Source organism: Aulostomus chinensis, chromosome 6 (genome assembly GCF_037954235.1).
Source record: "Aulostomus chinensis isolate RoL2024-O1b breed Wild chromosome 6, RoL_Achi_v1.0, whole genome shotgun sequence".
Taxonomy (NCBI): Eukaryota; Metazoa; Chordata; class Actinopteri; order Syngnathiformes; family Aulostomidae; genus Aulostomus; species Aulostomus chinensis.
The window spans coordinates 3936088-3952733 of NC_141325.1; the positions used below are offsets into that span (position 1 = coordinate 3936088).

General features: G+C 44.5%; 2 protein-coding genes across 3 annotated transcripts in view; both read left to right on the forward strand.

Annotated features, from left to right (window-relative positions):
- The window catches only part of kiaa0825 (KIAA0825 ortholog), a 118547-nt gene extending 111570 nt beyond the window's left edge, over positions 1 to 6977 (forward strand). The window contains exon 23 of one of the 2 annotated variants that reach the window (XM_086205912.1): positions 5804 to 6977. In XM_086205912.1, coding sequence (XP_086062038.1) covers positions 5804 to 5975 — 172 coding nt within the window. In that variant the 3' untranslated portion in view covers positions 5976 to 6977. The remainder of the gene's footprint in view (positions 1 to 5803) is intronic. The other variant, XM_086205913.1, reaches the window with a different exon arrangement.
- A 1384-nt stretch (positions 6978 to 8361) lies between these two features.
- Positions 8362 to 16646, forward strand: part of arb2a (ARB2 cotranscriptional regulator A) — a 151919-nt gene continuing 143634 nt past the window's right edge. Inside the window, exons 1-4 of the mRNA XM_086205916.1 lie at positions 8362 to 8439; positions 9654 to 9794; positions 11027 to 11128; positions 14214 to 14314. Of these exons, the coding sequence (XP_086062042.1) occupies positions 9689 to 9794; positions 11027 to 11128; positions 14214 to 14314 (309 nt within the window). The 5' untranslated portion in view covers positions 8362 to 8439; positions 9654 to 9688. The remainder of the gene's footprint in view (positions 8440 to 9653; positions 9795 to 11026; positions 11129 to 14213; positions 14315 to 16646) is intronic.

Consider the following 16646-nt stretch of genomic DNA (forward strand, 5'->3'; position numbering starts at 1 on the left):
CCACCCTCTCCCCCGCGGTCCTCGTCCAGCTCCACGCCGACTCTAGGATGGTTCAACTCAGAGAACATTTGAGGACGTTCTCTCCGGAGACTGTTTTCAAAAAGGCACTTTCAAGAAACTCGGTGGATGATCCACGTCCGTCACGTGCCAACTTCAACCGATCAGTTGACAGAAAAATAAAAACACGTTTTTGTCGAAACAAACGTTGTTTGCTCCTCTTCCATTTTGATACATTTGGTGCCACAACAGCATCTATGCTAACCTCTTCTTAGCCACGCCCCTATCACCTCCAAGGACCCAGATCAGCCGAACCCGTTTTGGTGAGGAAACGAGTGCAAAACCTGAACCCGGAAGAGATCTCAGGAATCCTGGGTCAGGTTAGGTGTAGGGTCAAGGTTAGGGTGAGGGGCTAGGGAATGTATTATGTCAAGAAACTCCCCACAAAGATATAAGCACAAGGATGTGTGTGTGTGTGTGTGTGTGTGTGTGTGTGTGTGTGTGTGTGTGTGTGTGTGTGTGTGTGTGTGTGTGTGTCTGGGCCTTTTTCCTCTTTTGTGCCAAACTTGTCATTGCTTGAGTTTGAAATTTGTGTGCATGTCTCCACGGGTGTGTGTCAGCGTCGAGCGTGTACAAGTGTGTCTCTGTGTGTTGACGCTGTGATCACAACACACACACACACAAATATATTTATTTCCACACCTCGAAATTTGTAAATAAGGCTTACTGTTAAGTGGAATTTTGTTCAAATGTGATCTATCAATATTTCAAGGTGATCTGAAAAGGTGTGTGTGTGTGTGTGTGTGTGTGTGTGTGTGTGTGTGTGTATTCCAGTACATTTATTTGTGTTTTTATTTTTTTAATAAAAACATCCTAAAGAATCCTGACAAAGCTCCTCTTACTTACCCAGGTTACAAGATTAATTTCAGCAATCCTCTCCAGAACGATGCTTCCCAGCTCATGTTTTCTTTGAATAAGCTTCACTTCTGCTGCGGTTCCTTCCTCTCCTTTGTCCCCGCTGATTTGAGTTGACGTGTGGTAGCTTCTGAGTGGACATCAGTTTAGATTGAGATGGATCCCAGGTAGGGTCTAATACTGAGTGGCATCATCTCACGGCCATACTGTAGACCTGACACTGACTTGATCTGACAATGGAATGGATCCGTGTAGCGGCTAGTAAGTCAGAAGGTAGAGCATAATCCCCTCTGTCAAGTCTCTGTCTCGTCAATATTCAAATCCAGCCAGCTGTCCAATGGCTGTCAGTTACAATCTCCCTCCGGCTCATGGCCTCGCACAGGCACATATCTAAATTGAATTGGATGTTTGCTTTCCAATGGAAATTGAGTTGAACAGGTGATCCTCTGCCCTGTATTGTGAACTCGTCATTTACCCCAACTGAGCTACATTCTAATGTACGCTATCCATGACTGAATAATACCCTTCCTCCGTTGTTTCCGAGACTTCTCGTCCTTTAGTTTGTCTTGTAACGGACGTCCGTCTGGCTTGTAGCTCCACGCAGCACAGATGTGTCTCGCTGGGAAACTAGCGATCGAGCAACTCCATCACGAGAAGCCACCCGTGTTCCTTCCTGTAATGATTTATTCACATGCTCGCTACTTTGCAGACACCTGTGAGCAAAAGTGTCCGGTAGAGTAACACTCCAGTGCTGTTCCTGGAGCAGCAAAAGGTCAAGTGCAAGAGCATGAAATTAGATCGTGTGGCCTTAAAGGGACAGTTCGCCCAAAAATGAAAAATTCGGTCATTATCTACTCGCCCTCATGCTAATGGAACGCCGAGTGATGATTTTTAGTCCACAAAACACCGCTGGAGTCAAACAGGAAAAGGTGTTGCATTAATCTCCCAAATACATGAAGCTCAGCCTCCATTCACTTTGATTGAATTTTTTTTATTTTTGAGTGAATTATTTCTTCAATGTGGCTCCAGTCTGAAGACACGCCCGCACGTGTCCTGTTTAATTCCCCGTGTGTGCATCCATCCACCTGTAACCCATCACCTCCTGATACCTCAACCTAAACTTCCGCAGGGTGAATTTAGAAAAGTTATTCTAGTCAGGAAGCAGCGGTTGATTCTCACTTGCTGCTCGTCTCAATTTTATATACTTTCTTTTTGACACGCTGTCTCCGTCAGCGTGGGACCTGTCAGTCTCAGCCTCACCTTGTGACATGAAATTTTCAGAAAAGGTTTATTTTTACGTAACAATTCCTGTCACACTAATCCCCAGGTTCGAACCCTTAATGAGATTTTAGAAGTTGCAGCCCCCCCACCCCCCCACCCCCCAAAAAAAGGTGCATGTTCTCTAAAAGGTCTAGAACTGAAGGAGGTTCTCACAAGAGCTGAAATGTAAGAAGACATTTAATCATATTCTCTCACCCGCTCGCTCGCTCTTCTCTCTTCCTACTTCTCTGACACATGTCGCCCTGGCACGCGTTAGAAAGGCCTGACCTTTGGAAAGTTTAGCACTTTAAATATTTAGGCTTGGGTTATGATGGATCCTCCAGGCCCTGTGGCAATGTGCGAAGCCTCTGATTAGGGCTGCTGTCAGAGTCATTTAGCCGAGTGTCTGGCTGTCGGTGGCGCTCTGTGTTTGACAGGCGAGCCTTTTAAACAAACAGCGGTCCCAGTGGCGGAGTGAACAGGGCGTCCAGCTCAGCACAAACACCGCACACTCGCAGAGAAAGCACTTAGGCCTCTGACAGCTGCAGAAGAAACCACTGGCCACTGTCTCTCTTCATCTTCCAGCCGCTTTGTCTTTGCGCTCACTCACTTTTTCACACATGTCAGTTTTCTCTTCTGTCTTGCATTTCCCCACTAACCTCTTTTTAAATTTTTAAAAAAAAATTTTTTACCGTCTTCTGTGGAGCATCGGTTGGAGTAAAGTTCCATGTGTACGCGGGATGAGCCAGACGGCGTAATTCACCAGACATCACTGCTCATTATCAGCTGAGAATCAGGCTGGATGTCTCGTGTCTGCATCGTGTCATGATTAGGACAGCTTACACTGATGTTCTCACTGAAATACATCTGAGCCAGCCTTTTCATCTCGCTCACAGACAATCTCCCGTGGCATCAATCCTGTAAATATATGAGTCTTAATATGTGTGTCCTATTCTGTATTCAGAGGAATAGCCAAGTCAGCAGCTCCAGTATTAATGCATGAAAAATGAGCCGAGCCCATAAGAATTAAAGGGTAAGAGTCCCCTTATTAAGATGTAAATTCCGGGGGAAACTTGCCGAAATGAGGATAAAGTGTAGTTATTGTCAACTTTATCCTACTTATGCATTTCTAAGAGGCATTGTTGTTTCGGAGTTGTTGAAATTAGATACACGCCGTAAAGCCTCTAGTGTATTTTTCTTTTTTGGCTCATTTTCAACACGAGATCAACCCAATCTCAACAAATATGCAACCTATACTTACCGGAACAATTTACACTTCTGGCAACATTATCTTGTGACAGTGTACATGGCAACTATCATGGTAATTCCATCTCCGTCTGTGGGTGCTGTTTCTTTCTCTCTCTCTGTCGCTACCTCTACCTCTCTCTCTCATTTCAAATTTGCACTTAACACCCTCCTGGGGAAAGGCTTCTCATTCATCAACGGTGTTTGTCCCGGTGACAAGCAGGGCGCCTCCTGCATATCAATATCAGCTAAGACAATGCTGAGCCTGTAACCTTCAGCTAAATGTCATTCTGCTTAATCCTATTTGAAAATTAAACATTGAAAAACCTTTAGCGTACCTTCCTGTCTTCCTTCCGCTCTCACTCGCTGCTTTATTCACCCCCGTAGCTCCAGTTTTCTCTTCCTCCCTCGTTCCTTTTCTGCTCTCCTTTTGCTCCCTGCGTGACATTTGTATTGGTTTGTTTGTGTATTTAATTTTTTCCCGTTTAATTTAATTAACCGTATAGCGGCTATTTGTCTGCCCCTCCCCTGTACTTTTTTTTTCCCACTAAAGAAACTCCAGATGTTGACAGCTCTTCTTCCTGGTTTCAGAGATGGTCCATTTGCTGTGTGACAGATGGAAAGAGAGACTGAAACAGAAAGTAGACGGAAAACTGGGAAACTAAGAGATGAGATAAGAGACGCGCCCTCTTACAGGTGGTAATTACAACAGGAGAGCAGAGGAAGACGATTTGGCCAAGCACACGTCACCACACAGGCTGAGACTCCATAAAAGGGCTTTACATTGAGAGGCCCGCTTCTTTGTATTCTTGATATAGTCGCGTTTCACCCCGTCTTCCTGCACACACAAACACACACACACACACACGAGAGCATCACTTTATGGTACATGTTTGAAGATACAACGAGGGAGCGGAAAAGGAGGGATGGGGGGGATAAAAGGAGACGCGGAGATTGCAGTGGAAATGCAATCATTTGCAGTCAGACAGACATAATTCTGCTTTGGAGGGAGTGTGATGCGGCAGCTCAAAGGCAGCCTTCAGCCATGTCTCCATATGGATTTGATTGACCACAGTCGCTCGTCAAGCGACTCAATTGAAATACTGAGACTGAATTATGAAGAATGTGACCACCCTTGATCTCTCTATATTGAAGTCCTCCGCCCACTCTGGAGCTCCAAGAACGCGGCGCACAAACATATAGCCGAACAAGACATTGAGAGGAGAAATTAACTTCATGCTTAAAAAAACATCAGTCACCAACAGCAGGGGTGGCAGGAAGTTGTCTGGGGTTAAGAATACGGTGGAGAGAAAGACAAACGGGTACACATGCACAGTGGGGGGTATGACACTCCCCAGTGGTGACGGTCGCGAAAAGGTAACGCATAAGTTTGACCCCAGTCTTCTTCGGTGAGGATCCCGGTGATCCTCTCCCACCAGTCTGGACTGTGTTCCTGTATCCAGACACAGCAGCGGTCCTGAGAGCAGCTACAAGAACAGCAGCTGCAGAACATGACGTCCTCCTTTGCTTTCTTCCTCCTTGGTTTTCACAAATTGCATACGTTTTCTGTCATTGTACGATCAAAGAATAGATGGACAGTTTCCACTCACAAGGACATTCACAGGCACACACACACACACACGCACGCACGCACACACACAGGAATTAAGAAATGACTTCCAGGGAGAAAAGAAGAAAAAGTAAACAGAAACAAAAAATGGTCAAACTACTAAATTTCGCTGTGACACGTTGCTCCAGTTTTTGAAAATGCAACATGTATATTTTCCAGCGGCGCATAGGTGGAGGTCTTCGGTCTTTCCAGCGCCGCAGTTAAAGTACCTCAATGATTAATGAAGAAATCAGCACAACCCAACATTCTCCTCTGCTTCCATTCCAGTTGTTGCGAAACAGCCTCTACGCAAGCAAAAGTCGGGGGGGGGGGGGGGGACACTACAACTTCAGAAATGGCGAGCATCTACTTCTGTTGTTGTTGTTTTGTTGGTGCACAAACGATGCGATGGTATAGCTTGCCGCCAGGAATGCGTCTGCTGAAGAAGAAGGAGACGTGACGTTTGGTTGAGTGTGAAAGAGCGTGGACTCGGGAGACACATGTAAAAGTAAACCCGTGTGGTCAAGCACATGTCTGATCACAGTTAATACTGTAATACCAGGTAGAAAGAGGGGCTCTGTAGCATTGAGGTAAAACTGTAGGATTCACAGCTGTGACACTGACCCACGCAGCATGAAAGGAGAGAACACAGGAGGTGTCGCCTGTAGAGCCGTGGAGAGTCTGCGTGCGCGTGTACTCGGTCGGGTAAATAGAAATAAATGTGGGTTAAACCACTTGAACGCCTCTCACGCTTCCCGTGTTCTCTGTGCTTTCCAGGTGGGAGATGCAGGAAGGGGCAGAGCTGGAAGTTGCAGAGAAAGCCATGGTACTAGAACTTCAAGGGGCCTATTTTGTTTGCCACTGCAGCCCGAGACAGCAGGACCCTCCTGAAGCAGATGAGAAGCCGTCATCAGAGCAGACCCCGGGGGGGCCGCAACCGTCCGACTGAAGCTCTGCCCAGTAGCGGCCCAAGCAGTTGGAAGTTTTATCATGTAGTAAATGTTTGCTTGTAACAGGCACCAGCAGCTCTCTAGGTATAGAGAGGGTTTGTATTTGTGTGCCGCCCGTTTGCATACGTGTGTTCGTGAACACGTATGTGAGAGAGATGGCACACAAAAAAAAAAAGAGTGAGGGAGTTGCTTCCCTCCCTCTTCATGTTCACCCTTCAGACAAACTCTCTGTGCTTCTCCATGCTGCATCACACACATTTCATCTTTTTTTTTTTTTTTTTTTTTTTTCGAGTGCAGCTCCAGAAATCAGTTCTGGGAAATGGAGTGCCTGGATTCGCCTGCCTGGGACACGACGGGGCTGTGTGATCCTTGCAGCTCGTGAGCGTAAAGACGTCGGTGTCAGCATCCTGTTTCCTGAAAGCAAACATCAAATTATAGTCGGGAAGCAAAGATGATGTGTGTTTTGATTGCAGTTTCCTTCACTCTGTAATACCAGTCAGTATTTTGTGCTATCCCAGAAAACATTTATTTTATGTGTAACAAGATTGCTAACTATATTTTTCCAAGTTTGTTCATATTTTGTTATTTATGAGACAGAAATTGAATGTTTTAGAAGCATTCATGGAAATAAAGATTTATGACGGATTTTGGCGTCAAGTGTTTGATGGTATGTCTTCTCTATTATACCGGGTGTTCAAATGAGGATTACACTCGTGAACAAGAACATCGTTTTGGTTTGCAAAGGCTACCCTCTGCAATTCCTCTGAGAGATGTGGAATACATTTTCTGCTCTGGAGACGAATGTTTCTTTCCTTAACTGGGTTTCTAATGCAAATGTGGCGAGATTACGATTGCCAAACCACTTAGAGAACACAAAAGACAACAAAATGTTCAGCAAATGAGTTCCGTCTTTATCTCTGAGCAAAGGCTAAAAAGCAACAACACACCATTAGTCTTTGTAGATGTGCTGTATTTAACATAACAAAACAGTTTTTTTTGGGGGGGGGGGGCGATGCAGAAATTTGTACTTGGCTTGCCAAAATGCTCTTGTCAGATAACTCTATTTCTGTTAAAAAGAAATAAACATTTGATCTCTATTTTTCCTTTCTCTCCATCCCAGAATAAGGGAGTGTGAGGTTATTCATTTGTGTCTCTACCCGACCAGGCGACAGGATCAAAAGACACCTGTCAGTTTGATTCACGACAAATCATTCGTAGAAATGATTCCTCTCAAAGATGAGTTGAACATTCTGTCGTACAGCCCTCATCCGGCAATTATTAGACTAACATAAACATTTTAGAATACAAGACTGACCTCATGACGGTTTCACACCGGATAAACAGTCACTGAAGATGAGGTTGGTCTCATTTATAGTTGCGATTCCTCAACATGTTCATTTCGTTCCCACAGCAGGAACATGCAGGTTCCACTCATGTCTGTTCACTCGTAGAACAACTGGAACAGTTTGAGATGGTCGCCGCGCCAGCTAACCGCTGCTTCACCCAAAGATCGGTGTCATGAGGTCACAAAGGCTCTTTTGTCCCATAGTGACTCAAGAATGCAAAATGCCAACGATGTTTAAGATTGAAGCTAATTTTGACTTATGTGCTAACATTAGCTACAATAAAACAAACAAAAAGCAAAACTGTCCAAAAATGACTTTAACAAATGCTGCGCACTTTGAATTGATTGTTGTTGTTGTTGTTTTTTTTGGGAAAGATTTTATTTTTTCGGGATTTTTCTTTTTGTTAGCCTTCAGTTACCATTAGCTTCAAGCTCAATATGTGGCTGGCTAACAAGTACACATGAGTCACAAGAGGGAAAAACTTTGAGCTCAAGAAAATTATATGTGAATATTTGAAAGGCATAATACTTTTTTTTTTTTTGGAAGTATTGCTTTAAAATGTAGATGTACCTACATTTAGTTTTTATTGTAGTATGAGTCAAGTGCCCAAAACACAGAATACAACAATTTCCATCTTGGTGCCTCAGAGGAATCTGATATGTCACAAGTGCAGTGTGACGTCAGAGTAACAAAATTGAGGGAACAGGTTTTATCTCGCGGTCTCAAGATATATTTTCCTGTCTGTGCCAACACAAATTAATAATAATAATAATAACAACAACAACAACAACAACAACAACAACAAACATAATAGGGTCTTCGACTGAAGTACCTTCAGGCTCAGGCCCTAATAATGAACACGTCCCTGCATGGCCCCTCCAGGGCTCCGTAGATAAAAACAGAGGAACCCCACAGGAACGGCATCCACTGTAACAAGTACTGGAAGCAGCGGTGCTACGGTGCTACTGTCTCTTTAAATAATCCTTCCAGTCCGTTGCCCCGGTAACCCGGAAGCTTCATACACTGCACGCGCGACACTGTTCAGAGTCCTTCCTGTTTTAGAAATTTCAAGGAAGCAGCAGCAGCAGCAGCAAGTGGACAGTCGCATTTACAGATGGTGCGTGAGTCTGAGCAACAACAATAACAATAACAACAACATCAACAACAACAAAAACTAGAAGCTTGCATGTGCGTCCTGTAAGAGCCGCTCTCCCCCGCGACGCCGCGGTTGGTTTTGACAAGAACGTGAAATAAAAGCACGAAATCTCCTCCATTCTCTCACTCCGGAGCTGCTGCTTTTACTTTTCTCTTCCCTCCTCCTTCTTCTTTTCTTTTCTTTTCTTTTAAGGAATGCGAGCCATTAGGCAGATGTTGAGTGTTGTTTGGTCAATGGCGGAGACGTCTGAGGTGCTGGAGCGTTTGGAGAAGAATGTTTACAGCCTGCGGGCGCCTTGACAACAAGACCAACTAGTGTTGTGTTTGCAGAAGTTGTTGCGTGTGTGCGAAGTTGAGCGGATGCTCCTGGTACATGTTTCAGAGCAGCAATCAAGCTGCACTGTGTTTCTCGACTGCTGTTTAGCTTTGCTTCATTTATATATATATATATATATATATATATATATATATATATATATATATATATATATATATATATAAGTTTCGCCCCACTGAGGTGAAGAATTACTGCTTCATGTACATCTAAAGAGAGCAGCAACAGGCTAATGCTCAGCAGGGCTGCTAGAACACCTGGACACTGCGGTGGTTAGCATGAACAGGTTAGCATGGAAGATGTGATGCCTTTAAATCCAGGAAACTTCCTGCCCCCGTCACAACTGATGCAGCAGTGTTTGTCAGCTACAAGTATTTATTCACACCACTGTACAGTTGTGAGTGACGGATGCGTTCGTCCCCTCAATGATGATTCCCACTTCTGAATGTCCTCCTTCTCAGTTCCTGCTTGCAGGTAGGCTTTAGAGCAGGAGCAGCACAGCTGTCACGTCTCCTTCTGAGTTTATTTCTGTTGTATTGTTTCGTTTACCTGTAGTCGTACAAACCAAATCAATTTCTGCATCCACAGGACTGCAGGATTTTGAAAAAAGAACTCAAACGATTTTCACTGATTGGTGGTAATTCTTTCATATATTTAGTCTTAACAGTTATGAGCCTCCCTGTGAGTTTAAAGTTGCAGCAGGCCACATTGTGATTTTGACCAACTGTGTGGTTCTGCCTCCATCTTTGCTGTTTTATTACTACTTCCTGTGTGTGTACGTACTGTGGAAACTTCCCCCCCCCCGCGTGGATCGGTAAAGTGTGTTGTGATTGGGTCACCAGGATCCACCCCAGTGACCCGCAGGAGCGAAGGATCCATGCTCTCTCACCTCTGTGCTGCCTCGCCAGCTCTGTACCTACTGTTGACCGCCATGGCTCACGTGGCTGGCCAGGAGGACCGGGAGAAGACGACTGCACTCAAAGGTGAATATTACGTCCATTTATTCACATTTACAGACAATATTCCTACAATAAATACACCACCGTCGCTGTCCTGAAACAGAACGGTACATAAGAACAATGATTTGGGTCTGAGCCCAGCTGCTGTTCACGATATCCCTGGGAATTTATTCCGCAATCCGCTCAAAGTCTTTGATGTCTTCCTTAAATTTAACATCTATATTTTCCAGGTTTAAAATTAGACTTGGATTTAAGTTTTTTTGGAGACGACAGAATGAACTGTCTAACACCCGCGTTAGTCGCTCAAAAATCAGTTGGATTTACGGTCGCGATTCATGCTTGTAGAAATGTTTGGCTTCTCCACGTTGAAAGTGCTTGACCTTAAAAAGCTGTGTGACCCTTCTAATTAGTCATGTTTTGTGGTTTTCGTGCCCTTATTTTGAAGCTGTCATTTTTGTTAAAATCAAACAAAACAAAAACAAAAACTGTGCGTGCACAGACTTCCCTGCTTTGACCCTGCCGAGGTGTTTTTAGTCGTTACGCTCCTGACCTTGACGCAGGCCCGTGTGATTCGTCGCTCTCGCGCGCTCTTGCGCGCTCTTGCGCGCTCTTGCAAATGGCAGCGTGGCATCGCCGACATTGTCAGTCTAGTCATCGTTGAAAGAAAAAAAGATTCTGCGGGATGAGCACGTGAAGGTGAGAGACATTCCTCTGCAGGAGGAAACAAAGGCTTGTTCTCGTCTAATTAAAGAAAACAAAACCCCAACCAGTTTGGAGTGTGAATGTATCCCTTTATTCTCGGAGCGACGTATCGACTCCAAATTTGATCTTTTCACGATGTCTCTCAGGTTATTCTGAAAGCCTCCATTACAAAGCGTCTACTGGCTGAAAATATGAAACACTCCACTTAATACGTATGTGATGTTCGACTTCGTTCATGATATTTGCGGGCAAATGTTAAGGTTCAGGCCATTGTTGAATGAGAATATCCTCCCGTTCTGACTTTAATGAGGAGCTGTTAACCTGCTGCGGAGGGCGTCTGCGTAGCTCTTTCACGAGTTGACAAAATATCGAGACGTCATCAAAGCAAAGTCACTTTGTCATTTATTTTGTGGCTGACGAAACTGATTCGACTCTCTTAAAAAAAAAAAAAAGAAAAAAAAGAAAGGGAAACAACCCAAAAAAGCCCTGCAGCATCTGTGGTTGTAGCCGCTGATTCTCACTCACCTTTGATCTGCTTTCTTCTCCCCCCCCAGATTTGCTGTCAAGAATAGACTTGGATGAACTCATGAAGAAAGATGAACCTCCTTTCACTTTCCCCAAAACTCTGGAGGAGTTTGAATATGCTTTCAATGAATGTAAGTACGCATGGAAGTCCTCCGACAAGAAACCGCGCGTGAGTTCACCAGATAGAAGACAAAACCACCAAATGCCATACATAGAAACACTTCTATATTTGAGACGTTTTGGTGTGTTTTGGGTTTCGATAACTGAGCGTGTTTGAGGTCCATGTTAGACCTGAACGAGGGGCTAAAGCTCTAAACTCTCTGTGCTGCTCACCTGCATTTCCCCCTTTAATTAGAATTAAAGGAAACACCTAAGAATTAACAGTGCACAGAAAAACCCCACACAGAATGAATGCGGTTGCTAATATTTGATGTAAACAAGGCTCTGACTAACAACCCCCCCCCCCAAAATATCCTCTTGACATTCAGCATGTGCTTAATATTTTATTCATTTTGTTTTTCTTTAATTCAAAGAATATAAATGTATCTTGGCATTTTGCAGTGATGATGATGAAAAAGTTCTTCTTTTTTTATGATCAAGACTGAAGTTGAAAAGGGAAAAGAAATTTGGGTGGCAAAACAATAAATTCATATGATATTTAATTTAAACGCTGCTTAAAAAAGATGGGTTGGAGGGATTGTTTCTGACGGACGCAGCGGCGGATGGAGCGGTGAGTCCTCTCACGAAAACGGCCCGATCGGCAAAGATTTGGAAAATTTGATTCAACCGATCCAGGTAGAAGTGATGGGTCACACTGATGTATTGATAAAAATGACTAATATCTGCAGATGGCGAGGACACACTGCTGATGTCACGGCGCATCCTCAGACAACAGTCCTTTAAAACCACCAAGACACTTTGATCGCCAGTGTGTGATAACCGCTCGACTCTGGTATTTCACCATTTTGAATTAACGGTACAAAAATGCACCACTTGGGATGTTTTGGTGGTGGTGGTGGTGGTGGTGACGGGCTAGGTAGGTGTACTCTAGGTGTGTGTGTGTGTGTGTGTGTGTGTGTGTGTGTGTGTGTGTCAGTTACCAGTCACAGTGAGGAGCAGAGCTGGACTCACAGTGGTGTGTGTGTGTTTGTCCAGATGATATAAAAGTCTCTGTAGAATTCACCTGGCTGGCTTTGATCAAACCAGGTGGAGGGAGGGAGAACGAGCTGGTGGCTCTGGCGTTTAGTATTCCCCTGTAGTCCCCCCCCCCCCCCCCCCACACACACACACACACACACACACACACACACACACAGCCCCCCTCTCTGTTCTCTGTCAGTATCGCTGCTGGCTGTCTGGCTGGCTGAGTGGGGGGACATGTTGTGTACTCTACGGCCCGTCAGAAACCTACTCAGCCTTGCCCGCCGTCTGACGGAGCATTTGCATAACCTCGCTGTGCCTAAGAACAGAGACTTACCCGCCCACCATCGTGCCACCAGTGTGGTATTCACCCCCCCACCCCACCCCAAGTCCCAGCTCAGTGTCCCATGGAGGGACGAACACATTTAAAGAATACCTGTCTCCTCTTCACCTTTCATTCTTCTTCTTTCTGGATCTCTCTATCCACACACACACACACACACACACACACACACACACACACACACACACACACACACACACACACACACACACACACATCTCCAGCTGTATGTCAATTTCCAGCATTTCTATTAAAGCTGCGGCGGCCCCCAGGCATCATCTCAACTGCTGCGTCTGCTCCGGCTGCATTTCCAGAGCTACACCCGGGTTACCTTTGGCCGGGACAGGTGGAACAAAAATGTTAATTTGACCATGTAATGATGTGAATGCAGACAAGGCTGTGTACAATAGTTTGCAGGTGTCTTAATCACTGAAGATGATGGCTTCATCTCGCTAGCCCTCCGGTTTTCCATTACTGGAAATCCAAGGTTATGTACACCTAATTAAGCGGCCAAATTGAGAACAGAATGCTAATTATGACAGAAAAAGAGGAGAAAAGTTGAGAAAACGTTATTCCTCTGAGAGGATGTGCGTGGGGGGGGGCGATGGAGCTGATCAGCCCTCCCACCACCCCTCGCCCCCCACACACACACACACACACACATGCTCGTCCGCCTTCCCTCCCTCCTCCACGCAAACACACACACACACACACACACACACACACACACACACACACACACACACACACACACACACACACACACACCTTTCCTACTGTAGGATTTCATTAGAGCTCCTCTCTTCTTCCTCTAAGGCGGTAATGTTTAGATCTCACCCCTCCATGAATGCATAATTGATTTTCTTCAAGGTACTTTAGCGTTAACTTCTCAGCCTTCCCCTGCTCTTCTTCCTCACAGGCTTGTTTTTTAATGCAACGCGATGACAAACCTTGATTAGGATAACACGTTGTTAAACAACTAAAAGCAAGTGCAGCAATGCGTGCTTTGTATTAGGATTGATCACAATGAAAGAAGGCTGAAAACAGGCGCAATTTAGTGTGTGATGAAAGAAAAAAACTGAGCGTCTGCATTTTTCTATCTCACAAAGATGTAATATTTATTTATATCTTAGATGCGTTTCCTCCCATCGTATGATAATTGAGAAAGTATGAGATCCCCCTGGCTATTTGGGTTCAGTATGTGTACTTTCAATGGTTTAGTTCTTACAAATGCTGCAGTCATAAAGGTCAAAATTAGATTTAACTCTGCTTAGTGTTTTATTGTGTCTCAGTGTCAACTGCAGGATCGATGGGCTCATTGCTCAAGTGTAGACCTTGTGGCAAGGGCAATTATTTATTAAAAATCTACCCTTTTTAAACTGTCTCATGACTGTCTATATTAAATAAAAGCTGGATGTGTAACAACGTGCTGAATTATGATAAATTGTCCTAAACATGATCCTGAAGAGCATTTATTTCCTCTCAGCTCTGATGTGTGTGAACCGCGGGATGGCTCACTTATCATAGCACACACACTCCAGCAGAGTGACACTCACTGCTGGACCACCTGCCTCAGAAGCTGCTTGTGTGTGTGTGTGTGTGTGTGTGTGTGCCCTCTTATATGTGAGTGTGTGAAGGGAAGCAGAGATCAGCAGACACACACATGCTCACAGATCCAGGTATTCACTATGTGTGTGTGTGTGTGTGTGTGTGTGTGTGTGTGTCCCCTGCAGATGGGCAGCTCAGACATACAAAGACAGGAGAACCCTTCATATTCAATGCCAGAGAGGATCTCCACCGTTGGAACCAGAAGCGTTATGAAGCTCTAGGAGAGGTACAGTTGTCTTCTCTGGAGGATTGACCCTTCATATGAGGTTCCATGTTCAGCAGTTTTTGCCAGCCTGCAGGATTCTGTCTGGGTTTCTGTCCTGGCGGAAGCTTTGAGTAACGTGTTATAACAAGATGTAGCAATGTTGGTTCATCGTGGAGCAACTAGAAATGGTCGATAATAAGCCCATGTGATTCACAAGACCTGTGGCAATGTTTAACTGTGGTGATGTCATGTCTAGAGGGTCGAAACTGACAATGTTATAGGTGTGTGTTTATATAAATAAATATAATCAGGGTGTCAACTAAAACCATATCCTCGCACACCCAGTTCGGCTCAAGCTTCATCACCCGTATTCGAAATGATTCTGTCAGCCGTGATGTTACTACGGCAACTGTAAACTGTCAAAGCTTCCCAACTAACGGCTGCTAACCAACGTAAAAGAACTAAAGACAGTTTCGAGAACACACCTGCAACACAGCGTCACAGCACCGCAACGGTGTGGGAAAGCAGCGTCAGTCTCAGGACGTATCTGAGCTCCTGAAACGAGGGTCGACATTTAAGCTAGTTTAGCATCATGAACAAGTCACAGCTTTATGGACGAACAAACCACTAACAAACAGGCATATTACAAGGCAAAATATAAAGAATGAACATCTGAAACATTTAAGAAAATCATTAATCATCCTGGACCACGTTGGATGTCTTCTCACCAGCGAGTCATCCTTTTTTTTCTGTGCAGTTTACACCGCTATGATGGGGGTTGCACCCTTTTCTCCGTAATTTAACAAGCTCAGATCCACTCCTTACTCAATATTTTATTGCCTTGAAGTCCAATTTTATCGTTTCAGTGCAGTTAAATCTTCTCATTTTGAAAGTGGAAAATTGTATTTCAACACAGTCTCTCAATGCAAATAACAGCATTTCAAGACAGCAAGCAGCTGGAACTCGTTCACGGAAGACAAAACGCATTCAATATTTGACCCGTGATTTTGACAACCACCTTCATACAGCTGTTAAAATTACCCATGTGCTTCTTAAAACTACTTGTTGATTATCCCTTACACATATGAAATGAAATGCCCCGGTAACTCCAGAATGCAGAAAGGGCCACATGCAGTTGAACCGACGTGCCGGCACTTGTCACGCTCGTCCTCTGCAGCGCCAAAACAGACTTGTCATCTTAAGTTTGTCTCACATAGAAGTGAGTACTGGTTCAAGAATACGTGGATGGCACCAGATGCACTTGAGAGGTTGTAGACTGATGTTTTTTGGCCAGGTCTTCTCTTGTTAGCTGTTAGTCCCCGGTTAACTCAGTATACGTGGCTGGCTCTGTCTGCATCCGGCCAGGACAGGTGGAACGGGTGGAGCGAGGAACAACAGTGAGGAGGAAATGACACAGCAGAAACATCTCTGTGAGCTCAAGACACATAATACACCTTTTGGGTGAAATATCATTGTAATGATCCAATAAAGATTGTTAATATGCAATTAAATGCACCAGTAAATGATATTAAAAATAAATGTATGCATTAAGAAGGTGCCGAGAGAGACAGCAGCACAGTATCACTGCCTGGATGAACTGCCTTCCGTGGTGTGCTAAAAAGCCTTTAAGGCTGCTGTCCTGGATCGGCTTCCCGGAGGCGGATCCTGTGGTCCGGGATTGTGCCACATTACAGTGAGGAAGGTTCACAAATATTGGAAAGGTCAGGGTCCACTGAGGCAGACTGGCGTGTTTGATTTCCTCCTCATCATCAGCCTGTCAGCTTAGTTGAGGTACGACTTCAGCTTGAGGTCAGGTTTGTTACGTAATCCAGAAATGTGAGCTGGACACTGATTCTGAGCTCGGACCTTCAGATGACTTATGCATCGTTCTGGTGGAGACTGGAGGAGCCAGAATGTTTGCAGTTGTGTAATATAAAATACATAAAAAGATTATGGACAAACTCATGATTGTTATTATTCAGTCTGTGTTCAGTGGTAGGAAACCTTTACTGAAATGATTCCTCACTAGGATACGTTCTTAAGTCCTGATGACACATATTTGAAGTTGTGACGCTCCAACTGCATCACCGTACATCCGTCCCACGCTTCACCTCTCATTCCCTCTCACACTACCACCACATGCATTAAGATAATGAGACAAATGTTCTTTTGTAATCTGCTTTTTTTAATTTCCAACCCCCCGCTATGTTGCTTTTAATTGTTGTGTGTATTCTTTGAAGTTCAAAGCAAAGTGATAGAGGCGTTTGTGGGATTACCTGTGTGTTGGTATTATTTCTGATGCAGGTATGCTCCGGCTCCTTTGAGAGCCAGCCGTCTCTGCAAGCTTTTATTT